This window comes from Lathamus discolor, chromosome 3, assembly GCF_037157495.1.
Source record: "Lathamus discolor isolate bLatDis1 chromosome 3, bLatDis1.hap1, whole genome shotgun sequence".
NCBI classification, from domain to species: Eukaryota; Metazoa; Chordata; class Aves; order Psittaciformes; family Psittacidae; genus Lathamus; species Lathamus discolor.
In genome coordinates, this window is record NC_088886.1 from 6,366,512 (window position 1) to 6,392,577 (window position 26,066).

The 26,066-nt window shown below is 40.1% G+C and overlaps 1 protein-coding gene across 1 annotated transcript in view; it reads left to right on the top strand.

The window, feature by feature from the left end:
• USP24 (ubiquitin specific peptidase 24) overlaps positions 1-26,066 on the top strand; it is a 66,150-nt gene that overhangs the window by 34,840 nt on the left and 5,244 nt on the right. Inside the window, exons 28-62 of the mRNA XM_065673268.1 lie at positions 54-139; positions 288-381; positions 633-788; positions 3,053-3,150; positions 4,539-4,634; positions 4,790-5,018; positions 5,891-6,050; positions 6,318-6,473; positions 7,005-7,075; positions 7,880-8,040; positions 9,209-9,270; positions 9,619-9,810; positions 10,100-10,217; positions 11,528-11,672; positions 12,058-12,177; positions 12,417-12,542; positions 12,752-12,850; positions 13,045-13,127; positions 13,316-13,457; positions 13,874-13,993; positions 14,373-14,593; positions 15,023-15,147; positions 15,781-15,922; positions 16,247-16,397; positions 17,713-17,808; positions 18,458-18,561; positions 19,150-19,263; positions 20,018-20,114; positions 20,806-20,922; positions 21,518-21,610; positions 21,948-22,050; positions 22,839-22,960; positions 23,475-23,588; positions 23,871-23,936; positions 24,209-24,275. Coding sequence (XP_065529340.1) covers positions 54-139; positions 288-381; positions 633-788; positions 3,053-3,150; positions 4,539-4,634; positions 4,790-5,018; positions 5,891-6,050; positions 6,318-6,473; positions 7,005-7,075; positions 7,880-8,040; positions 9,209-9,270; positions 9,619-9,810; positions 10,100-10,217; positions 11,528-11,672; positions 12,058-12,177; positions 12,417-12,542; positions 12,752-12,850; positions 13,045-13,127; positions 13,316-13,457; positions 13,874-13,993; positions 14,373-14,593; positions 15,023-15,147; positions 15,781-15,922; positions 16,247-16,397; positions 17,713-17,808; positions 18,458-18,561; positions 19,150-19,263; positions 20,018-20,114; positions 20,806-20,922; positions 21,518-21,610; positions 21,948-22,050; positions 22,839-22,960; positions 23,475-23,588; positions 23,871-23,936; positions 24,209-24,275 — 4,246 coding nt within the window. The remainder of the gene's footprint in view (positions 1-53; positions 140-287; positions 382-632; positions 789-3,052; positions 3,151-4,538; positions 4,635-4,789; positions 5,019-5,890; positions 6,051-6,317; positions 6,474-7,004; positions 7,076-7,879; positions 8,041-9,208; positions 9,271-9,618; positions 9,811-10,099; positions 10,218-11,527; positions 11,673-12,057; positions 12,178-12,416; positions 12,543-12,751; positions 12,851-13,044; positions 13,128-13,315; positions 13,458-13,873; positions 13,994-14,372; positions 14,594-15,022; positions 15,148-15,780; positions 15,923-16,246; positions 16,398-17,712; positions 17,809-18,457; positions 18,562-19,149; positions 19,264-20,017; positions 20,115-20,805; positions 20,923-21,517; positions 21,611-21,947; positions 22,051-22,838; positions 22,961-23,474; positions 23,589-23,870; positions 23,937-24,208; positions 24,276-26,066) is intronic.

Consider the following 26,066-nt stretch of genomic DNA (forward strand, 5'->3'; position numbering starts at 1 on the left):
ACTCACAAGAGAGTGGAGAGAAAAAAGCCTTTGTATTTCTTCTTAATTCTCAGGAGAAATCCCTCCCTGGAGTAGTCATGGCTCTCGTGTGTAATGTGTTTGATATGCTTTACCAGCTTGCCAATCTAGAGGAGCCAAGGTAAGCAAACTAAATGCTTATTAAATATTGAAGCAACGCTCACGCTGCAAAGTTGTAATAGCTTCTTACTTTGCAGTGTGTAGGCATCCAGCAGGCCACAGCATGGCTGAGCTCTGTTTTGCACAAGTAACTTCTGATAACTTTTCAGGATAACATTACGTGTGAGGAAACTCCTGCTCTTGATTCCCACTGACCCAGCTATTCAGGAGGCTCTTGATCAGCTTGATTCCCTGGGAAGGAAGGTATGGATTAAACAATAATTGATCTTGGTGACTGAAAAATTTGCTACCAGGTCTCTTAAATTCCTTGTCAGATTATGATCTGTGAAGGGTTTGAAACTCTGCTGTAAAATAATGCTCATGTTAAGGATTATTGACTTATTTCCAAGCAGCTGGAGGCAACAGTGTTATTACAGAGATCATAGGAAATGTATCGCCAGTTACAACAAAATGTAGTATCTCAAAATACCTCTTCTGTGGCTCTTTCTTCCTAGAAAACACTCCTATCAGAATCAAGTTCTCAGTCGTCAAAATCACCATCCTTGTCTTCAAAACACCAACATCAGCCCAGTGCTAGTTCAATACTAGAAAGTCTTTTCAGATCTTTTGCTCCAGGCATGTCCACCTTCAGAGTGCTCTATAATTTAGAGGTAAGAAAACAAATCTATTTCTTTCTACTTGTGTTTCTGAGCACTAAAATTGAAGCAGTTCTGAGTTTCTTGGGCAGGAGTCCACCAACCAAGGTCATTGTGCAGAATGCAAATGTCAGGTCGTAGTCTGCTTCTATGTATATGACAAGCTCTGCACAAAAGAAAGAGGTTAAGAGTTTCCCTTTAGAGAGTTTACTGTGAAGCCAGGCCCCTCTTTTTGTGGAAGGAGTGTTCTGAAGTAAACAAAGAGGAGCAAAAAAGCATCTAAGTCTTTACTGTTTAGGTAGAATCCCTGCTTGAATCTCCAGAAGCTCAGAATATGGGGTTTTTAGTATATATTAAAAAAATAAGTTGAGTGTTTTAAAAATTAATGGGAGCTGTTTAGCTTTATTGGTTTTACTTGATTTAATTTGAAAGAAAAAGCACGCTAACTTGCTTTCTATACAAGTCTATCGTAATCCATAGAGACTCAGGAGGAATATTTTTGAGAAGCATTTAACTCTGAAGAATTTTCAATATCCAAATGTGCAGGGCTTTTACCCAGAAGCTTCTGGCCTGTTCTAGCTGTGCATGTAAAGTGAGTGGAATACATGCTATTTTTTAACACTAAGTATTCTCCTGAGTAAGTTCTGCAGCCAAAACACTGGATTGGACCCTGTTAGAAGGCTCTTTCCAGCTGTTCGGTGCATGGTTTTTAAAGTGCATAGGAGTTCAGCTGGTGCTGTTATAGCGCTTTAATCTGCACACTCTAGGAAGCTGAACAGTTTGTAGTTCTGCTTGAAGGTCCCACTGTTCATAAGGACCCATAACAAATATGGTTGAACAACTTGAAGTTGGCGGGCCAGCTGCCAGCAGCTTCAAAAACAATGGACAAAGTTATTCTCTTTCATTCCCAATGTGTGCCAAGATTGTTGTAGGAATTCTCTTGTAGTTGCTTTCCTTTGGTTCTCTACAACCTAATGTTAGCTCTTCATCTTCCTACTCTGTCATCACACTGCAGCATTAGGATTCCCCTTGTGCTGTACAGCTGGAAAGAAAGATACTTGATGATGCCTTTGAAATATGTTGACAAGTCCTGCAACTGAAAGCAAATGGTTTAGCATGTCACAGCAAGGGTATCTTGTCGAACTGGCAGGTTATATTATAGTGTGACGAGGCAGTTATCTGCTGCTGCTATGCCAGAGCAGATAATAAAAGCAAGTAATAAATTGCTTTTCTGGCAAAGGATGAGAAGTAGAAAATTGGATTAGGTGTGTAGATCCACAGGAGTGGACTTATTCATCAAGTCCATTTAAGCCAATTGGAAGATGATTTCTGTGAGGAAAAGGAGGATGTGCTTTTCTTATGCCCTCCACTGGTGACCTATGGAAAATATGGGAACCAGTTTGAGCTGCTCTCTGACAAAATGTGCACAGGAAATTTGCAGAGTACATGAAAGAGATGAAAATTAAATGGTGCAGATGTTCAGGGTTGCATCATGCAGTGCTGTGATAAGATTTCGTGTGTGGAGCTCTGTAAGCCATTCTTCTGACCTGTGAACCTGGAAAAGACGTGTTTTGTTTTCCTACATACAGCACTGTTGGCTGTACATGCCAAAAAGCTCTCGAGAAAGTAAATAAGTTCTGGGGGTTTGGGAGGGACTGGGTAGTGTTTTGAGGGGTTTTGATGTAAAATGAAGTGAAATTGATAATAATTGTATATGAAGTCTGGCCCATGGAGACCACAGACTTCCTTATGGCCATGTTTCTGCGTGTTAATTGCATTGTGTGAAGTTTAGTGCTAACTTAAACCAGGAGGGATGATACAGTGGTGATAAGGTCCATAGAATTACCTGGACCATGTTTTACCAAAGAAAACACAAACAGTAAAAGCAGTTTTCAGAGCAACGAGTAAGCCATCTGTCAGGTGTTCTATGGGTTACTGTCAAGTGAAAGCCTAGGAAGCATTTGGGCTCTTAAGGAGCTTCAGGCCTGACTGAGACCGAAGGTATTTCATGTACTAGAATATGCACTTCATGCTTTCCCTTAATGAGTAAACTGCAATGAGAAAAAAATGCCATTTGGTACAGACTAAATATCTGTAATAGTCATAGTTCTCCTGAATATTTTAATGTGATTTCTCTTTACTGACTGCAGCTTCACATAAGTGCATTGTTAGTTGCTTCATTTGTAGTGAATTTTTTCCTGTTACACTTTTAACCTTCAGCAGATTAAGAATACTAAAGGGGGAGAGTGTATATATGCTTATTTGTTCATTTATTCTAGGTACTGAGCTCCAAGCTGATGCCAACTGCAGATGATGAAATGGCAAGAAACTGTGCCAAGTCTTTCTGTGAAAACTTCCTCAGAGCAGGAGGGTTGAGGTTAGATGGCAAAATCTTGACTCAATTTCTGACACTTCATTTAGTTACCAGTTCCATGTGGTTTCTGCTTTCCACACTGTAGCACACAAATACACCTGTAGGCTTCTTCTTCAGAGAAAAAGAAATCCACCCAAAGCTGTTATTTTTCATTATCCAGTGTCTGTAAAGCTACTGCCATAGTACATGTTGTTAAACCCCAGAATGAAGTTAGGCTTCACAGATAAGCTTGTGAAGTGTAGCTTTTAATAAGGTAGTTGATGTTTGGACAGTTAGCATTTAAGTGCTTCGGTTCAACTTTGCCAGTGTGTACATCATACTATGACCTGCAGAGCTCCTAGTGGACATTTTAAGTGGTCAAAGCATAGACATTGCAGTAGGAACCAGATTAAATTTTACAGTCTTCAAAATTGAGACCCTTCAGATAACAGTTGAGACACACTGTGATGAGTGGTTTGGAATACCTACAACACTGCTTCTGCTTGTGTCAGATTTATCAGGTGTTTGTTGCTCTTAGTAATTCTATCTGTCCCCCCTTCCTGGCGTCCCATAGATGCTGAAGCATTTTCCAGAAGGAACAGAAAGCTTCTTTCTGTAGATAGAAGCTTGCAGCCCAGAAAGCCAACCGTATCCTGGGCTGCATCAAAAGGAGCGTGACCAGCAGGTCGAAGGAGGTGATCCTGCCCCTCTACTCTGCTCTTGTGAGACCTCACCTGGAGCATTGTGTGCAGTTCTGGTGTCCTCAACATAAAAAGGACATGGAACTGCTGGAACAAGTCCAGAGGAGGCCACGAGGATGATCAGGGGACTGGAGCACCTCCCGTATGAAGACAGGCTGAGGAAGCTGGGGCTGTTCAGCCTGGAGAAGAGAAGGCTGCGTGGAGACCTCATAGCAGCCTTCCAGTGTCTGAAGGGGGCCTATAGGGATGCTGGGGATGGACTGTTCCTTAGAGACTGTAGTGATAGGACAAGGGGTAACGGGTTAAAACTTAAACAGGGGAAGTTTAGATTGGATGTAAGGAAGAAGTTCTTTCCTGTAAGGGTGGTGAGGCACTGGAATTCACAACAGAGAAGTTGTGAATGCTCCATCCCTTGCAGTGTTCAAGGCCAGATTGAACAGAGCCTTGGGTGGGATGGTTTAGTGTGAGGTGTCCCTGCCCATGGCAGGGGGGTTGGATGATCTTAAGGGCCTTTCCAGCCTTAACTATTCTGTGATTCTATATAAGAGGGTAAAATGGGGATGTTAGCCTCCAAAGATGCCGGATTGGAAGTTTTAACTGGCACTCAGCTGACTGAGTAGGGGGAGGGGAGGACAGAGAGAAATTAATCGCAGCTTTCTCCTAACGTAAAACACTTCTAAATGGGGTCTGTTTTATTGATTTGTTTTTAAGTTTGGTGGTGAATGTGATGCAGAGAGATTCCATCCCATCAGAAGTAGACTATGAAACAAGACAGGGAGTCTATTCCATCTGCCTGCAGCTTGCCAGGTATGTCATTGCCTTTCATTAACAAAAGTGCTGCTTGCTTGGATTTTAGAGTGCACCTTGTAATATTAAAGATGAATTGGTGCTTTGAATTCTGTTTCATTCACTTGCTGTGGACATTCCAAAACAAGCCTGACGTTTTTGCTCTGTGAATGTAGGTTCTTGCTTGTTGGCCAGACAATGCCTACCTTACTGGATGAGGATTTCATTAAAGATGGGGTAGAAGCATTGTCCTCACGCCCCTTCCGTAATGTCAGCCGACAAGCAAGTAGGCAGATGTCCATTTGTGGAACACCTGAGAAGTCATCCTACCGACAGCTCTCTGTGTCTGATAGATCCTCCATTAGGGTAGAAGAAATCATACCAGCAGCAAGAGTTGCCATACAAGTAAGGAAGTGTTTGATGATTTATGGTCATGTAGCAGTGTCATCTCCAGTGACAGCTCTCTAACTCTTGGATTTTTAATCAAAACTCCACCTTTTACACAGGTTCTTTCCCAGGCTCCATTTAAAAGCCTCTGAAAATCCTGACCCATCAGTCTCTTACCCCAGTCTTGGATCCAGATTTTAACATAGCCTCAGGAATCATTTTGGCAGTACAGAGGGAAGCAATACCCCAGAAAGGGATCTATACGTAAATCTTACTGTAATTTATTTTTAGTTATGCTTAACTCTAAGATCTTAGTAATTTTCTATGAATAGGAAGAAGGTTCCTGTTTGAACTTGTGGTTTATAGTCCATGTTTCTTTGAATTCCGAATTTCAGGCAAATTTTTTGTTTCAGATGACAAAGTTAATTTTTAATGAGCTTGATGGTACCCCGGGGGAGAAATGAAATTCTTGTTTTCAATACCTTAGGAAAATGCTATTTTGCCCTTTATAGGCATGTATAGAAACTTCATAGTTCATGTAAAGAGCATGCTATGTTAGGTTCTTAGGCAGCGCTTCCCAGATGAATCTATGTGATTGTTCCCAGATGGATCTATGTGATTGGAATCAGCATGCCTAACTCCAGATAGGTGAAAAGGATACCTACCCTAGTGAAGAACTTTAACCACTTCCTATTAAGGCAGCAATACGTATCTCTCCTTGCAAACAAAAAGACTCTTGTATCCTTGAGCCTGCTTAGAAAAAGAGAGGGGAAAACAAATCCAAATGTCAATTTGACATGATTCAGGAGATACATTCCTCTTATCCTTGTGATTAATAAAGGCTATTGAATATTGACTGTAGACATAACTGCTGTTTCTTGTTCCTTCAGACTATGGAGGTGAATGATTTCACTTCCACAGTGGCTTGCTTCATGAGGCTCTCTTGGGCTGCTGCTGCAGGACGACTGGATCTTGTGGGAAGTAGTCAGCCAATAAAAGAGAGCAACAGTTTATTTCCTGCTGGGATTCGAAATAGACTTAGCAGCTCAGGTAAGTTAACCGTGTCTCTAAACCAACCTAAAGAGAGCATTTGGCTTATGTTTAATTGAAGCTGAATTTGTTGGAGTTGGACTCAGTGATCCTCTTGGGTCCCTTCTAGTTTGGTGTATCATATGATTGAATGACACAAATCTGAACAAAATGCTGTACATTCATATGGCATTTGGAGAAGTTTTTGAAATTGCAGAGAACTGACCAGAAGCTGAAAACATCTGAAGAATGTAATAGAATACAGCACTTGTTCATCTCTTAATGCAGGAAGTAATTGCAGTTCAGGAAGCGAAGGAGAGCCGACTGCACTGCACGCTGGTATCTGTGTGCGACAGCAGTCTGTATCCACCAAAGATGCTCTGATTGCTGGAGAAGCCTTGTCCCTCTTAGTAACCTGCCTTCAGCTACGCAGTCAGCAGCTAGGTATGAAATAGACTTGGATTACTCACTATCTGGAATATAAGTAAAGGGGGGAGGCTTTTGAAGACAGACTAGTACAAAAAAATCATGAGAAACTTCTGGCTTTGTAAGCTGAGACAGCTCAGGTTAAAAACGCAAAACCTCATTAAAAAATACAGGGATTTCTTTACAGGACTTAAGAATAGGTGGCATGGAGCAAGGCATGTTTTGGGAAAGCTGACTTACTGCCAGTATGCAAATATTTGCACTGGCTTTGAAGTATGTAATTGCTGCTGTTTGCATAGCTAGTGCTTAGTACTTCAGCCTTTGTGTACAGGAATTGTAGATACTGGTGGTGGTGAAAGGTGAAGAAAAATGCTGTTCTGTTATGGTGCCAGAGGGAAGAGGTGGGGAAATACCCAAATAGCCATTACTGCTTTTCAGTGTTGATGGGGTGATGTCCTTTGGGTGCTGTAGTGTATTGATGTAAGACTGTAACTGGCTTATTTTTAATTATTTAAATATTTTAAGTTATTTAAATTATTCCTGTTCCAGGATCTTTTTACAATTTGCCTTGTGTTGCTGATTTCATCATTGACATACTGCTGGGATCACCAAGTGCTGAGGTGAGGTTCTGAAAAGCTTCTTGTTATACTTATGAAATGTCTAAACTTTGATCATTCATTATGGCCTGAAGATGAAATTGTTCATAACAGGCACTGCTGAGGATTTTTGTATTTGAATGAATAAGCTTTGTATAACTGTTAGTAATTCCAGGATCTAGTGATGTGTTGGTAGAAAATCACAGAATCATAGAATAGTTAGGGTTGGAAAGGACCTCAAGATCATCTAGTTCCAACCCCCCCTGCCATGGTCAGGGACACCTCACACTAAACCATCCCACCCATTTGCATTCCTTAGGCTTGTTTAATCCATCGGGTACCCAGGACTTTGCTGTCTTAAAAATACTCTCAATTTAGTAAGGCAAATTCTGTAAAACTTTAGGAAAAGTTCCAAGTAACTTTTCATCCCAAAAAGATTTGGGTAAGTTTTAATGGACTTCTCTAAACTTCTGAGAAGTTCTTCCAAATGCTGGATCCCTCCTAAAATCCATTCTTTCTGATTTAAGATTATTCTGAATATTTTAAAATCTAGAGATTTCAAGTCATGCTTACTTTATTTCATTGCATCTCATATATTTTACATGAAGTCTTTGCATCTTTTTGTCCTTATCCGAATTTATAATCTCTGTTTAATAAAGCATCACAGCTTTTAGCTCAGGGATGAAAGCGGATTCCTAAATCCCTATAGAGAAGCCCTGGCTGCAAAGCTCATAGTCTGGTTTACACAAGCTTTTCAATGTCCCTACCAAAACATAAGTGTATTTTTTGCAACCTTTGAGCAACTGCTAATGTTTTACACTGCTTCAGATTCGTCGTGTTGCCTGTGACCAGTTGTACACCCTTAGTCAGACGGATACATCAGCTCACCCAGATGTACAAAAGCCAAACCAGTTTCTCCTGAGTGTTGTTCTTGGTGCCCAGCTGCCTCTTTGGTCACCAACCAGCATCATGAGAGGAATCAACCAGAGGTAAGTCAAATGCTTGTTTATTGAGGAAGCAAATCTGTCACCTTTTCAAGTAAAGAATGCTTTGGGAGCTGTGAGGCACAAGGGATTAAGGTTTTGCAAGTCTGCTGAAGTAGACATCCCTTCACACCCCACATGGTTTTGGAAGAATGTAAATTGAAGGGAAATGAAGCTGAATTCTCAAGGTACAACTCTTCCTCGATGAACTCTTACAGTTCAGCTTATTTGACTTACCAAATTAAACTGGCCTGCTCTTTCTCAGGTGTGGTCATGGCAGTCAGAACCTGGCTGGAATAGAATCAGCATCATAGAATGGTTTGGGTTGGAAGGGACCTTAAGATCATCCAGTTCCAATCCCTCTGCCATGGGCAGGAACACCTCACACTAAACCATCTCACCTGAGGCTCTGTCCAACCTGGCCTTGAACACTGCCAGGGATGGAGCATTCACAGCTTCCCTGGGCAACCCATTTCAGTGCCTCACCACCCTCGCAGTAAAGAACTTCTTCCTTTTATCCAGTCTTAACTTTCCCTGTTTAAGTTTTAACCCATTACCCCTTGTCCTATCACTACAGTCCCCTAATAGAGTCCCTCCCTAGCACCCTTAAATCCTTCCTGAGGCATAGTGGTTATGGGACGTATGACAGTAACATTGAATTTATTTGATAGTATTGCATAGGTCCAGATCAGAAACCAGTCCTAAAGGATCTGGTCTTTTCAGTGGTGTCTGGACTCATGACTTCACCCATCTTCTTCTTCTTTATGTTACCCATTGCACCTTTAAAGCCTGTAGGTATCCGTCCTGTTAACTTGTCCCTGACCAGCCGAAGGTTGTGGAACTTAACACTAATTTTAAACAGCAGTTTCTGAAGGAATCTGAATGGAGGAGTAACTGAGAAGTTAAAACTTGTTTTATCATCCTATGATAATTAACTAAAATTGTTAAGAGGTAAAGGAAGAAATCAGTATTAAATGTTATTCTTAACATTCAGAAGTAGCTGTTGGGGAGGAATTTGTTTTAAAGCTGCAGCATAAAGCGTATGCAGAAGCATACCTAGATAGCTGTGCGATTCTGGATTAGATGGATGGAGCACACAGGCCTTAAAGGCAACTGCTTAGAAAGAAGTTTCTGCTTTTAAATTAAGCCTTTCTTCTGTTTGTACCCGTTTCAGACTTTTGTCCCAGTGTACAGAATATTTTGACCTGAGATGTCAGTTACTGGATGACCTCACATGTAAGTATGTACAGGCACACGTGTCATTCTAATGGCAGCTTCCAAACATGTCTTCTTTCTGGAGACAAGATGTAGAATTGCCTTTCCAGAGGGATAACTACACCCCGAACTCAGTGTGTCCTGCCAGTGTGCTGGCTGTCCTGTGTTAATGCCTGTCATGGACTGTTCTTGCATTGAGTTACAGCAAAGCAGCTAGCTCAGTCCTTTTGGAAAGTGAGATGAGTTCCTTTGTGGAAGTTACTCTCTGTACGCATTGTGGGGCAAATTAAACCATTACCAAACTGCTTCAAATTCTTTGTATTCTGCATTTAAAGAGCTGTTGATTTTTCTTTTCTCTTCCTCTTGCAGCATCAGAAATGGAACAGCTAAAGATAAGCCCAGCTGCCATGTTAGAAGATGAGATCACCTGGCTAGACAACTTTGAACCCAACCGCACAGCTGAGTGTGAGACCAGTGAAGCTGATAACATCCTGTTGGCAGGACACTTGAGGCTCATCAAGACTCTTCTTTCACTCTGTGGGGCAGAAAAGGAAATGGTTGGTAAGTATTCTTTTTTAATCCAAAGTGACTAGTGTGAATTCTGCATCAGCACTAACTGGTGACTGTAGTAGACAGTGTGTGTGAAGATGTAACACATCAGTAGAAGTGATGCAGAGCTTTAAGTAGTTTTGGCAGTACCTTTGTTGTACCTTTGACATCTGATTAAATATTTGGATCTTTTTGTTGTTGATACGGTGCTATTAAGTGATTTTGCTGTTACAGAACACCTTTTGACATTTGCAGTGATAATACAAGTATTTAAGAGTATGTGTGGGTTACTGTGTTACAGGTTCATCTTTGATTAAGCCATTGTTGGATGATTTCCTCTTCCGAGCATCCAGGATCATTCTGAATAGCCATTCTCCAGCAGGCAGTGCTGCAATCAGCCAGCAAGACTTCCATCCAAAGTATAAACTGTTTGGTTTTTCTTTATGTTTAGTTTTGTCCTCACAAATACAAATGTTGCACTGGGGCTGCAGATCCTAGGATTTAATACCATTCTTGGAGTGTTTCTCTAGTTCTCTACATTTCCTACATAAGTGTCCAAATAGCATTTTAATAAGTTTTGTGTGACCCAAAATCTTTGCTTTTCTGTACTACCAGAGTCTGTGTACTGTTAAGGCATCAGTGATGAACTGCAAGCACAACTGAGCAGTAACTCCAAAGAGTACTCCTTTAGCTCATCCTCACTTGGGAAGTTGGCTAAATTGAAGCATGAGCAGGAAATTAGCTGTCCAAGCCCCTTGTAAATGAGAATCTCGGAAGTTCCACTGTTTTCTTTTTCCCTTCAAAAGAAATGTGTTCTGCAAAAAGCTAATGCCAAGCAAGTCTCCTTGCACCTGACATAGCTGATAATAGTCCAGAATAAATCAAATGGGGGTGGGAAGAAGAGTGGGCTTTCTCTTTCCTGTCACACTTGCCTTCTGTTATTGCCATACAGTATCTGAAGGGGTGGGTAAATTAGCTCATGTGCCGTTTGTGCTGCTGCAGCTGGATTGCTTGCATTACACTGACTAGTTGGTGTTCGAGTTAGATCAGGCATATTCACGCTGCCTTTCCACATACCCTAAAGAAGGTTCCAGTGGAGCATTTAGCAACCCCTGAACTGAATGGGACTTGCTGCACCTTAGTGTTTTGCTCCAGCTTTGCTCCATTGCAGTTAATCTCAAGCATGCTCTGTTTGCTTAGAGTAAATGAAGCCTTTTCTTTGGCTCTTAGAAGAAAGGGCTAGAATGTTTGATGCACAGAAAAGAGCTAAGTAGAAGTGCTTTGTACTGCTCTAAGCTCAGGTTAGGTCTAAGGTCATCTCTTGTAGCAAGTTGTCTCTTTCAAAGCTTATATCCCTGTAAATGAGTCATTATGTCTGTATCAGTGTTACAGTGATAGAGAGTATCTGTCTCCTTCAGCGTACAACCAGTTCTGTGTCTTTAGGGCATCTACTCTTCCTTGCTACTGAATGTTAACAAGTGTCTCCATGTCAATAAGGGAGGCTTAGTTAAAGGAATGTTCCTAGTGCTGCTCTTGTGATTTGGTTCTTCCCTATTCCCCTTCCCCAAGAAAGAAAAAATAGCACTCTGCAGTCTTTCAGGAGTGTTCTATCATTCAAAGTGTTCCTTTTGAACATTAATTGTCACTTGTTCTGAGTAATGTGGCTTTCTGGAATTAGAAATAATTGAGTCATCTACAAAATAGATCTCAAATGTGGTTTTCTTTTTAGGTGCAGCACAGCAGATAGCCGATTAGCTGCTTATGAAGTGTTAGTAATGCTGGCTGATAGCTCACCTTCCAATCTCCAGCTTATTACAAAAGAGCTGCTTTCTATGCATCACCAGTGTGACCCTGCACTTACCAAGGAGTTTGATGTAAGCAAGAAGCCTTTTTTTGATGTGTGTTAGCGTGGGTTGGAGTACTGTGTATGGTCCACTTAACTAGTGCATTCATGACATTTCCATGGTCTTCAGTTTAAAATGACAAAACACAGATTCGATTAAATGCAGACCCATGTGATCTTCCCCTGAAGCAAATGCTCCAGTGAGTCTGTTTTAAGCTATTTTTGAGAGTTTTGTGCAAAGTGTTAAATAATTGAAACACCAAATATAGTGCTCTTGCAGTCTTTCAGAATTTATATTCCTGGTTTTCCATCAAACTGCTCTTAACAGCTTATATGATGGTGATTATAAAAGCTATAGTATGTTGTTGGAGTCTCATGCTTTTTATAACTTACTGGAACAAAAACTGTCATTCTAGTATCTTCCACCGGTGGATAGTCGTTCCATTTCAGGATTTGTGGGCCTGAAGAACGGTGGTGCTACTTGTTACATGAATGCCGTCTTCCAGCAGCTATATATGCAGCCAGGTCTTCCAGAGGTAATTGGTTTAACATCCATTAAAGTCCTTGTTTTGGAATGGGTGTCACCTGAACTGCAAGTTGAATTTAGCACCATTTATAAGTTAATTGTTTAAATAAACCCCAGGCTGTGTATGTATGTGTGCATAAATACATACACATGATAAATACATAAATTACAAGTTGTTGTTCTGTGTCATAACTTAAAGTAATAGTTTTCCCAAGAACCAACTTCATAAGATTATTTATTTCCTCTCAGGCTTTCCTTTCCATAGATGATGATACAGACAATCCAGATGACAATGTGTTCTATCAAGTTCAATCTCTTTTTGGTCATTTGATGGAAAGCAAGCTACAGTATTATGTACCTGAGAACTTCTGGAAGGTATTATGTCTTCTTGTTTAGGTTATGTAGCATTCCACATGAGTTAATTATTCAGCCTTTTCTCGTTGTAGAATATCTAGGTATATGGTCAGTTCTACTTCAAAAAGTCAAAACATTTAATAATAACTTTCTTCAAAAAAAATCACTTTTTTCAGTGATATGTATATAGAGGAATCACCTTTTCATATATATATTTATACTTTATATAGATTTTCAAGATGTGGAATAAGGAACTATACGTTAGAGAGCAACAGGATGCTTATGAGTTCTTCACCAGTCTTATAGATCAAATGGATGAGTACCTCAAGGTAAAATCCTCAGGGATTTCTTTCCTTGTTTATATGCATCTCCTTAGTACTTTTCCCCTCTTTCTCCATTGTTCTTCAGAAAAGAAGGGAGAGAGCCATTCAGCTCTAGTATTCAGAAGTGTAAAATTCCTATTGCTTTCTTCGTCCTTCCCTGCAATACATCCAACTGATATCTAACTTTACATCTCCAACAGAAAATAGGAAGAGACCAAATATTTAAGAATACTTTTCAAGGGATCTTCTCTGATCAGAAGATCTGCAAGGACTGTCCTCACAGGTAACGTTAAATTCAGTGCATTAGTTACAAAGTAATGTGCTCCTATAACTGTTAAAATAAGTAGGCCAAAATAGCATCACAGCTGTTGATAGCTAGGGGGCAAATGCAGTATTCTTTCCTAAACATAAGTCTTGTTAATTCGAGTTCTACTCTGTCAGCGCCTTGACTGTTTTTCTTCTTGGATTTAGGTATGAGCGCGAGGAAGCCTTCATGGCTCTCAACCTAGGTGTCACTTCATGTCAAAGTCTGGAAATATCATTGGATCAGTTTGTTAGAGGAGAGGTTCTGGAAGGAAGCAATGCATACTACTGTGAAAAGTGCAAAGAAAAGGTATTAGTTCTTTGTGTATGTGAAAGAAGATTCGGCTGTAGCATGGTATTTTCTTCAGCACAGAAGCCATGCTTAGGCCCTGCTTACTCTTTCATATTGAAGACATAACCAGAACATTAACTGCATAAATGCATGCAGACAGCGTTCTTTCTTCCCTGTAACTTATACTGTGGACTGAACACTGAGGGGGATGGCATGGTGGTAAATGTTCTGTAACATACCAGTCCACTGCACGAACTGTGTAATACCTGTACTCGTATTTTGTCTGTACGTATTACAGTCATCCTATAGTCAGCCTGCCTCCGATGGCTGTGTTGTACATTCATTCCAGATGGCTGGAATTGTGCATCTGTAAAAGATCTCTTCAGAATGTTTGAAGTATATAGATAGAGGTGATATCTTGTTTTCTTTTTAAGAGAACTACAGTGAAGCGCACATGCATTAAGGTCTTACCTAGCCTGTTGGTGATTCACCTGATGAGATTTGGCTTTGACTGGGAGAGTGGACGGTCTATTAAATATGATGAGCAAATAAGGGTAAGAAAACATTTCTTATGGCACACCCCTGCTGCTTTGTGGAGTGGACTCTCACTCTTCCTGTTCATTCTTCTTTCTTTTGCCCACATTTTGATACAGGGATTTTGAGTACACTTAAAACATGATCATGCTGCAGAAAACAAGTAGTTTTTCTTAGAGCTTTCCTTGTCTGCGACATTCTTGGGGTCCTTTCAAAAAGCAAGATCAAAAACCTCCATAAACACCTCTAATTTCTGTGTCATAAGGATGAAAAGTTGACATACCGTGTTTTTCTTTGGCATTCCCAGTGTGGGAAGTGTTAATACAGTTCTCATGAGGTTACACTAAGCATGTACATGATATGATCTCTGAGTTAATCTGAAATAATCTCTTTCGACAGTTTCCCTGGATGCTGAACATGGAACCTTACACTGTGTCAGGGATGGCTCGCCAGGACTCATCCTCGGAAGTGGGAGACAATGGTAGAAACGCAGATCAAGGAGGTGGAGGTTCCCCAAGGAAGAAAGTTGCCCCTACAGAAAACTATGAGCTTGTTGGTGTGATTGTTCACAGTGGCCAGGCACATGCAGGGCACTACTACTCCTTTATAAAGGACAGGAGGTAATGAACAAGAAGATTTGCCTGGGGGTGTTGAAAGTGGTCCAAAGACTGCTTGTTTTGGGAAGGTGTAGTGAGCCATTCAGAGCTGTATGGCAATCACTCTTCCCTTTCTTAATACCCAGTATTGTGAGTGTTAATAGCACGATGATATGGGACACCATATTATAAAAGTCTCAGCAATTCTCACGTTACCTTGTATTGCAGTTTGAGGGCTTCCTGTGACGCATAGTTGCAGGTGATGTGCTTTTATTTTTAATCACACTAATTTTTTTAATGCAACTTTGATATTGATTGAACTAAGCTTTCTATTAACTGTTAAATCAAACGTGGGTTCAGGTTTGTCATTTCTAGGGTATCCAAGGTGGTTTGGTTTTTTACTAGACAATCAAGTGACTTTGTTTCTGTGTCTCTGTTCTGTTTGGATCACAGGGGCTGTGGAAAAGGAAAGTGGTATAAATTTAATGACACCGTTGTTGAAGAATTTGATTTAACTGATGAAACCCTGGAGTATGAATGTTTTGGTGGCGAGTATAGACCTAAAGTCTATGATCAATGTAAGCAGTACTACAGATTGATTTACAGTAGCTTTATGTTTCATACTGACTCTCAATAGAGGTAGAGCTCAGTTCATTGTATCAACTTTGAGCTGCTTGGTCTAATAATCTTTATGAAGCAGGGTTTTTTTCCCCTAAATCTTCTCTTTACTGAAGGGCATAACAGCTTGTATACAGCTTAGTATTGGTTGAACCATATTCACTGTTGTTCAGCACTTTGTAGACTTGGTAACAGAGGAGGTTCAGAAGTAAAATGGCACCTTGTTGAAATAGTCTAAAAAACCCCAAAAAGGCCTTCTTTTAGATTAGTGAACATGATGGTGCATAGAACATGGTGTGGCATCATATAGTTAAACTTCTCAGCGCTTTAAGGAATTAATTCCAAATATTTCTCCACCAGTATTTGTTTCATAATTCTGACAATTATCTTTTAAAAATACGTCTGCGTTTTGCAAAAATACTTTTTAATTCAGGTTTTTGTTATTTGCTAACATAGACTGATGTTTTGATCTGACAAACAGCCTTATAGTGCCACAGTATACACTACTTGCCCACCCATTTTCACTTCCCCTTAGGAATGAAAAAGGTACCAAGCCTTCAAAGGCCTTCACTGAATGCCTTTTCTCCCCCCAGCTAACCCATACCCTGATGTGCGTCGGCGCTACTGGAATGCCTATATGCTGTTTTACCAGAGAGTGTCTGACCAGAACTCTCCAGTCTTACCAAAGAAAAGTCGAGTGAGTGTCGTGCGTCAGGAAGCTGAGGACCTCTCACTGTAAGTTCTTCCTGTGTCTGTAAAGGTTTCTCTTATATCTAGTCTAAGAAATTGAGAGTTCCTGTTCGACAAAGGAGTATACTGACCCTTCTGTTGTTTTGGTCTTTAAGCTGCTTAATGAATAGCCTTTTTTTGCCTTTATAATTTCCTTTTCCATGCTGCTGTCGCTATTGCAGTTAAGACATTCAAGCTGACAGCCTCGAGAAGTCTTTAAACTCACCTATATTTGCTGTAAGATGACACTGGCTGTACTGGCACTTTAAACTTGAACTGTAGATTTGTCATAGGATTTTGTTATTCACTCTGAGCTTGTGTATATTTCAGATCTGCTCCATCTTCACCAGAAATCTCACCCCAGTCATCACCTCGACCCCATAGGCCCAACAGTGACCGCCTCTCCATCTTGACCAAGCTGGTTCGAAAAGGAGAGAAAAAAGGGCTTTTTGTAGAGAAAATGCCTGTGCGGATATATCAGGTAGATATATCATTTGCAAGTGACAGCTGAATCCTGCTGCTAGGAAATTTAAGTACATAGTAAGAGGAACACAGGAACTTTAAAGGTGGCCTTGAAGTAATTCCATTGCAAGCAAAGCTAGGAAAGAATTCAGGTTTTCACATAGTTGTTAATAAGCTGCTCAGTGGTACGTTATTGTTAAGTTTTGCAGTCCCTTCTTATAAAACTGAGCCATCATTCTTTGCTTTGAAGAAACTGCAGGCAAATTATTCAAACATGAGATATGGCAGCAGTCAGCGTGCAAGCAGGGAGAGATAAGAGCAGAGAAGATGCTTCATTTGAAGTACACTTGAGCAGTAATGGAGTTGATGGCAGATTACAGTCATCCGTAAGTTCTTGAGTTAACGAGAGTGTAGAAAGTGGAGGAGAAGTAAGAGAAACAAAAACCAGCTTCAATTCTGTTCATGTGTTAGTTTATGTAATACTGAATATGATCTCAAAGGGGAAAACACAGATATTGAAGGCAACTTTGCAAGTCAGGACTGAAAATAGAGGTGTGATGGCATTGGCAGAGCAGTGAGAGAATAGTAGAGCCTGAGTATCCTCTGTCATAAGAGGAGCATCTCAGTCAGCGGGCCTGCAGCTCTGGTCCATACAGGAGAGAGGACAGTCTTGCATATACTTGGCTTTCTGAACCACACACAATCCTGCTGATCTGCACATACAAGAGAGCCTACATCACATACACAGTCACAATGAACTGCTGGCTGTGTATGGCCCTCCAGTAGGGCTGTATCAGGCATTAACAACTACTTGAGGTATTCTTGTATCCAGCGTTGTATTATTACAGTAAACAGAACTTGGCTCAGATTTATTGAGAGTCTTTCAGCAGTCTCTTCTGAAAAATGACAAATATTAATATCATTTAAATATATTATTGTGGATGCAGCTTATAATTACACCATGGCTCCTTGCTCTGCCTATGTAAATTTGCTAAGCAAGCCTTTCAGGTTTGAAGGATGTTCTCAGCTCTTTCATTAAAAGCCAGCAAAAAATGGAACTTATCAGCAACTTCTTGCTTTTTCTTTTCCCTTAATGGCCAAATGCTTATTAAGGCATTCATCTGTTCTCTTGTGTTTTGTAATATCCTTGGATGTACAAATCTTGTAAGTCTCCTATATGTATTTTCCCCTCCACCAAAGCAGTGATTCACAGCATGAAAAGGATAGGTCTGACACTGGTTTTTAAACACCACATGTATTTACATAAAATACGCAATTTTAGTTAGAGAAATGTACTTTGACAGCATTTTAGGCTTTTTTGTCTTCCTTTACAGATGGTGAGAGATGAAAACTTGAAATTTATGAAAAATAGAGATGTATACAGTAGTGACTACTTCAGTTTTGTGCTGTCATTAGCTTCACTGAATGCTGTAAGTACTTAAGATTTTCATCTTAAGAGTATTCAGAATATGTTGGGTAAAAGGGCCACAGCAGCTATCTGGGTCACAACCAGAAAAACTGGAAGAGAAAGATTGATGTGGTTTTGCTTTTTCAGCTGAACAATTCATTATCTCCAGTAATTCTTCATGCTGATAACAACATCTGTCTCAAAGCAGACTCTGGCCTCCTGTTCTAGTAGTGGGAGAAACATTGTGCCATAGTAAAATTTATGGAATAACATGCACCTTTTCTGATGATGCAAAATGAGCCCCAGAGACAGAAATTCCTCTCTGTATGGAAAATCCAAAAGTTGGTGTTGGTCACCTCAAAGTTGATAGACTTACATAGGAAATACCATTTGCTAATTAAGTTCTTCTAAATGGAGTAATAAATAAACCCGCATTTATTAACTTCATTGAATCCACAGATCTAGTGGGTCTTACAGCAAGTTTTTTCCTGTTTTAGCATATTTGTTAACTAGCATAGTCAGCACTGGAGACTGTTTTTAGCACAGAAAATGCTTTGGTTTGTTTTTCCAAATGAAGTCAATTACTTGAATAGAACACGTTGATGTGTTTAAGAGACAGTGTTTGTGCTGCAGGCATACTTCTGCTAAAGTCAACTTGACATTTCTTTCAGACTAAGGTAAAGCATCCTTATTATCCATGCATGGCAAAGGTGAGCTTACAGCTGGCAGTCCAATTCCTCTTCCAAACCTATCTCCGAACCAAGAAGAAACTCAGGTAAGCTCTTGTACTATAAAAGCAGACTATTGAGGTTTACATGCTTGTTGTACCTGCAGCATCTTGAAATACTGAGGGTAGCATAGGCATTTACAGAAGTAGCAATACATTTGCTCAGGGAAGTTGTGAAAGCTCCATCCATGGCAGTGTTCAAGGTCAGGCTGGACAGAGCCTTGAGCAGCCTGGTCTAGTGGGAGGCGTCCCTGCCTATGGCAGGGGGTTGGAACTGGATGAGCTTAAGGTCCTCTTCAAACCATTCTATGATTCTGTGATTTCTGCTTTGTGATGGGATTCCAATGCAAAGAAGTCTGAGAGAGGAAAGAGGGTCATGTATAACCTGACAGTTTGCTCACTCTCCCAGCTGTCTGTTATTTTGGTGGTAGTGGATTGGGCATGGAAAGGCTGCCTTTAAATCCATTAAAGCAAGTTGTTCCCAAATACTTTCCTAAGTGTTTTTGTCTTAAGCCATCAAATGTGCATTCAAGTAACGTAAAGATTCTTTCTATCTGGCAATCAAGAAACATGGCTTCAGTTTTGGAGGGCTTTTTTTCTCTTTCATTTCTGACAGTTATCCCTCTTTTGTTCAAGGGCTGATACAGAAGAATGGATTGCCACCATAGATGCGCTGCTCTCCAAAAGCATTGATGCTTGTCAGTGGTTAGTTGAATATTTCGTCGGGCCAGAGGGCCGGGAGCTTGTAAAGTAAGTACTGTTAATTCTGTCTTAGGTGGTTTGTGTCTCGTATATGGATAAAGCTTCCTTATAACATGATCTGGCCTATACTGACATATTCCCACAGAGTCGTCTGTGTGCATTCTTTAAACATCACTCTAGATAATTACTTAGGGGGTTATTTCTACTGTTTTCTCTGATTCTGCAGCTTTCTGAGTAACTGAAAACCTAATAAAATAGTGCAGCATTACGTGGAGGAGGATGCAGATGTTGTATTCAGTGGAGTGTCTTGGAGTGTGTTTATGCCTAGTATAGTTTATGTCTAGTCACTCCTGGAAGCGGTAGGAAAGGAGAACATGGTGAAAGTGTTCGGGGTAAGTTAAATACTTACCTGACAAAGATCAGATAAACTAGAAGCAGTTTTGTCTCGCCAAGCCCAAGATCAGCTAATAGGTGTCTTGAAAACACCAAATTGTTGAAGATCTGATATACTTAGAGGTGTGCCATTGTAAAGAAAATTCTATCTTAGAAGTTGCACTGAAAGACAGGGTCCTGTGATAGCCTTTTTGTTACTGGAATGAATAAATATAAAGGAATATTACAGACCTCACTAGTGACAAGCAGGAGGGCAGAAAAATACCTTAAGGTTTAGCCACAGAAGTACAATACAACACATATGTGGGCTGTTACCCTTTTTAAAATGACAAACAGGGCATTTAATCATAGTAATCCTGTGTACACGTTGATTCCAGTTCTCTTTGCAGCTTCGCCTTTTATCTTCCAGAACTTTCCTCCTGGAATGCAGTGTGAGAGAGGTGCGAGTTGCTGTAGCCACTATCCTTGAAAAAACCCTCGACAGTGCCTTGCTTTATCAGGAGAAGGTCAGTGTCGCCTCATCACCAGTGATCCTGGTTGTCTATACCTCATGGCTCTTGTTGTGTTTGCAGACAGTGCTGCGTGATTTGTTAATGGCATGGTGAAAGGCTCCTGTCTTGACCATGCTTTCTTGATCTTCATTTCTTGAATAGGTTGATCCTTGTCTATTCCTGTCCTAGGTGGTAACATGCTGCTGTCATTCTCAGAATTCAAGTTCAAAGTGTTACTTAAACAATTCTGCCTGGTTTCAGCTTGTCTTATAAACTGGTATCACATATTCTAATAGTTTGGAAATGGTGTTTTCTCAAGATTTATTATCTTTCTGATTCCAGAAATCAGCTTGATTTTTAACTAGTTCTCCTTCCTCGCTTAGAAGCCTATAGCAGCAGAAACTGATTTATCTCATAAGTAGGATTGTTTTTAAAGGTTTAATTTTCTATTAGAAAATCTTGGCAAGTAAGTTTGGGAAGTGCAGTTTTGTTCCATTTTGCTGATCTTAATATTCTAGGGAAGCCATCATTTGTAGATGTCCTTTGTAGAATGTTAGAGATTTACCTATTTCCCTTGGGATTCCTGAACCAAATAATTTGTATGAAGAGAGCTCAAGTGTTACCTGTGTTCTGGTGTGTGCCTATAGGTTGTCAGTGAGGGCTTGGACAACTCTTTACATTTGAATTAATCATTTTTTTTCCACAGTTAAAAACTCTACATCAGTTACTGGAGGTGCTACTTGCTCTGCTGGATAAAGATGTACCTGAAAACTGTAAAAACTGTGCTCAGTACTTTTTGCTATTCAATAACTTTGTACAGAAGGTAAGAAACCATTGCTTTTTCATGCTGTTTTAATTTTAAAGGACAAGAGCAAAGCAGTTAATCATCCATATTCGTAGAAGGCTTAAGCAGACCAGTGAAATTCTTCCAGAACTTTAGCAGAGTATTCTCTTTTTATTCCTTTTTTTGAAAAAGAAATGGCTTTAAACACTAGATTAGAATAAAATCACACAAAAATATACCAGCGGAGTATACCAATTCAAGATGCCATTTCCAGAACCTGAATAGAAACGGAAATCTAGTGTTCATGGGTTTGTCCTACAGGAGGCAGAACAACTGAGTACACAGGACTGTTTACCCCAGTATGGCTTCTCTCTATTCCCCTGTTCTTCTTCCTTTTTAATGTAACATTTATTTTGCATATACTGATTCTTATGCAATTTATACTCTGTGCAGTTTATGCAATGAGCTCTGTATAATGAGACAGCTTTTCAAAGGTGTGACTTATTGATCTGTATGATGATCCATTTCTTAGAGTGGAAAATGCAGTGGTTAGCTCATGCAATTTACTCCTGTTTCCCAGAGCACTAATTCTCGAGCTACACAGGAATGTAACTTCTTTTTATTGTCTATACAGCAGGGTATAAGGGCTAGCAGTCTTCTTCTCAGACACTCTGCTCTGAGGCACATGATCAACTTCCTCCTTGGCCCCAACCGGCAGAGTAATCAGGTAAAGTTTATGTAGCATGTGTTGTGGTTTGTCATTTCCATGTTTTTATGATGCTTGAATTAGGGATAAATGCTTTTCACGTGGTAGGATAGACTAATCCTTAGATTATTCTGTAAACTTCATGCAAGTGTTAGTCTGCCTATGTGTAGTTAGCATGGAAACAGCCATTTTGGCAGAAGTGAGCATCATGTTTCTGATAATAACAAAATTTTCACCAGCTTCCAAGTATTAGAACATGGTGATGGTCTGTTAAGGACGTTGCTTTGCTTTAGCTTAGCAGAAGATGACTAAGCCAGCCGATAAACAGTTAATGAAACATCTCTTTTGTCTTAAACAGAATCGCAGGTGGAGTTCAGCACAAGCACGTGAGTTTGGATACCTTCACAATACTGTAGCACTTCTTGTTTTGCACTCTGACGTCTCCTCACAAAGAAATATTGGTAAGAACTATGGTTTTGCCTTCTGGTGGCTTTGCATTTCAGTTCCTTTGACTGGGAATAACTTAGTGAAGAAACCAGAATAACCTTTAACATAAGGCAGTAATGGTTAGCATGTGTTTAATTACTATTCATTTTGCTGTAAATGTACCAAGAGGCTGTGGCAAACAGATAGTATTACAAGCACTCAGGGAGGGGGGCTTGTGGAAATCCTGATAATGACATTATTGTGCCTTCTCCCCTCCCCATGTATGCCTAAAAGCTCTTTCCTAAGTCTGAGCTGATGAATAGCAAGACATGAAATACTCCCCTAGATATTTCTCCAGAGGCAGAAATTCACGGATAAAGATAATGATGGAATAAGTTGAGATCTTCAGTTTCCTGAAGGAGGAATTTCAAGTTGACTTTGTAAAAGAATAAGTTAATTTCTCTCTAGGGTTAAAAGTTTCTATAGTTGGAGGCAGTCAAATATCATAAAGTAAAAGAAGAATGATAAAACACTCTGAATCTGGTTGTGCAACAGTGATAGGGAGTGAAACTAAAGCTCAAAGTACTGATAGTAAATAGGAACGGTTTGCTTTGACCTTCTTGCAGTTCATTTGCTGATGTCACTGAAGTAAATGACACTTCAGGTGTGTTAGAGATTACTTGGAACAGTATCGTACGAGCTGTAAGGTGGTTGAGGTGAATGTTACTAGAGACCGTAATGATGCCAAATGAGCAGCAATGTCTTTAAGGTGTGCAGAACAAACTAATTTATTAGTGGATTGTTTTTGTATTTGCTATTATAGCTCCTGGTCTCTTTAAGCAGCGTCCATCTCTAAGCATCACAGCTTCAGGTCCGCTTTTGACTCTCCATGAAGAAGTGGAAGCCTTGTTATTCCTGTCTGAGGGAAAACCCTACTTAATGGAGGTATCTGTTCTAAATTCTGCCGAGCTCGAACCTAAAAGTTGGTCTGATGTGATTTGTTTGAAGTATGCTTTCATGAAAACACTGAGTATTAAAAAGCAGCCAGCTGGAGAGTGTGTAGTTATTATTTTGAGCCTAAACAAGAAGGCACTTCTGGTTTCTTCTTGACCCCTTCTTATTCTAATATATCCCTAAGCTTAGGGGTCTGGTTTGAGAGTTTACAACGACAGCAAAGGCAGCTGAACACATTTTGGAAGTGCCCATGCCCTCAGTTACCATCTCAGCCTGAGGAACTAACTTAATTGCTCTGACTTACTGGATCATGCTTGACCCAGCCCTTGGAGGTGAGCAGCAGGAGCTGAATAGAGTGTTCTGAGGGCAGAGCTTCAGCTCACTGCCCCATGTGACACTAGGAGAAGAAGCTGCATCCTTCCTGGAAAAGACTAACATTCTGCTACAGACTTACTTAAAAATGATTATATGGCTGTGTCTGAAATTGTTTGCACTTTTCCCTTAGGTGATGTATGCATTACGAGAGCTAACTGGATCTCTGTCAGTTCTCATTGAGATGGTGGTATATTGCTGCTTCTGTAATGAGCACTTTTCCTTTACTGTGCTACACTTCATCAAGGTAGGGAAATAATCAAGATAAGCTTTTTGCTTATCCATTTTTGCTTGGCACATTCCAAGTATTTCTTCTAGGCTTTCATCATACTGTGTCTTGTGGGTTATAATGACACTGGAATCAGTACAGTTTGTTGGACTGAGGGGAGGGTGTTGGTGGATTTGAGGATTTTTAGGTTTTTGCTGCTTAAAACAACAGATTTCTTTAAAATCTGTAAAGCTGTCTTGTAATTCTTTGTGTCATCAACATACTTTACAATCCAAGTAACTTTATATATTTTACATACAGACTCAGCTAGAAACTGCTCCACCTCATGAACTGAAAAACATATTCCAGTTACTCCATGAAATACTGGTAGGTGAAGGGGAAAGTCTTGTACAGAATAGATATTGTATCAGTACATAATGAAAAGAGTCAGGACTGCCTTGGTTATTTCAGCATCCACATATCTCTTAATCCTTCCCCTTGGAGTTTTTAGTACTTTTAAATTAATGTCTTGAGAATTCAGTGATAAGTGAAAGTTCACAAGTGTGTCTTGATTTTTCATACTGAGGTTATTAAAACCATTCCATAGAATAAATACAGGGATCGCACACAACTTACTTTGATCTTTTCTTTCCTAACAGGTTATTGAAGACCCATTACAAGTAGAACGCATCAAATTTGCCTTTGAAACTGAAAATGGATTAATAGGCAAGTAAGCCAGTGGGTGAACCCTCCTGTCTCCTACTGACCTTGGGGTGATGATGGTTCATACCGTCTCCTAGTTTCTAATCCTTCTGAACTGTTTTACTTCTCAGAGAAAACAACTCGACACGTTTGAGTTAGCCGCCACTGCTCCAAAAAAATTCCAAAATAAGCATTAGAATATTGTAATAATGGCAAAGTGGAAAGGAATTTAACTAGGAAAAATGAATTCTCTCCAGCAACAGCAGTCAGTGAACCCAGCGAGGAGTGGTACTTATGTACTTAAAAGAGGTTAGCAACAGAACTATTCTGAGTAAGAAGCAGGTCAGGGTGTATACATTACGGCTGGGGGGAAGTACCTTGGAATTGATATAACAGAGTAGCTTTATGAATCCTCTGACCCTTAAAATATAGTTTTTATTTTCTACATATCTCAAGAAATTACCAATCTATTTTGTTTTGTCAGCATCCTCATTACTATAAAAAGAAACTAGTTCAGCGTGGAAGGATGACAATACTATTAAATGCAGGACAGACTCATAACAAGTGGCTCCCATTTGTTGCTGTTCATACAAAGTACTGTCTCCCTATTTGATACTGCAACTTTACTGAAGTTACTAAAGCCTTCAAAGGCAACAGAAAAGTCCCAGAAATGATGAGATCTTACTTCATGTGAATCTGGAGAGAAGGCTTTTGTGTGCAAGAGAAAGGTGGGGTGGCCACATGGTGCTCAGAGAGCCCCTCTGATGAAGTAGTGCAGCGTGAGCACCTTTCTCAGAGCTGTTTGGATGAGGAGCTGCTTCAGATTGTGGCTTTCACCTGATTTTTGGATTCTGTTTCACTGAGAAGGAATATTTAGCTTTGTTCTTTATTTCTTTCTTATACTCCTATAATCTTCTGTTTAGTAGTTTCCAGGTATGACTGATAGAAGGCAGTATGTAACAATGTGAGAGAATAGCTGAGTGGTTGTTTTATTTCTGGGTAAGTTGGTCCCACTTGGACCAGTTCTATTCTGTAACTTGGGCAATGTGTGACTATTTTTCCCTCTGCAGAGGAAATGCAATTATTCAGTTGGGGTTTTATGCTGAAAGCTTCAAGAACTGACATGAGTTTTGAGTGTGGAAGTTGCACTTTTACCTAGCAGTTTCCTTGCAACAGCAGTGAACAGCATCCAGTCTCCCTGCACTCAACAGTGGACTGTAACCTATCCATCACATTGGCTAGTTTTACTTCCAGAAAGGAAATCAGCAAATAATAGTTTTCTGTGGTCCTCAACAGGGTATTTGTGCATAATTTGCAATAAACCATTGCTGTCATTTTAACTGTCTGCTGTGCTTCAGCAGTAATAAAACTAATTGGCAGTTCCCTAGCAATTATTTGCCCACTTTAGAGGTTTCACTACAGTGTTCTTGCCTGAGTGCTATGGACAGAGCAGCATTTGCATGGCAAATCTGATTGTGACAACTGTGTGGAAACCTTTGTGCTTCTCCTCACTCAATTCTGTTAAAAGATGTGGGAACTCATGGTATAGAAAACTTCCTGGAAGGAATGGCCAGTGGTTTTGCCAGAGTCTCCATAGAAGAGTTTCATGGCTTTTGAATGCTGCTATCCTTGTTTGTGTGAGGAAGCTGTAAACATTCTTCTAGCTATGCAAATTCTGATCCAGGTGGAAGCTGGTGATCTGGTCCATTTATGTGGGTTTCAGACAGTATTTTTTTCCTCAGATAGGTGTAACCATAGTGATTATCTAATATAGAATGGATTATAGGGGAAGAACTGCATTAGGAGAGAACTGTT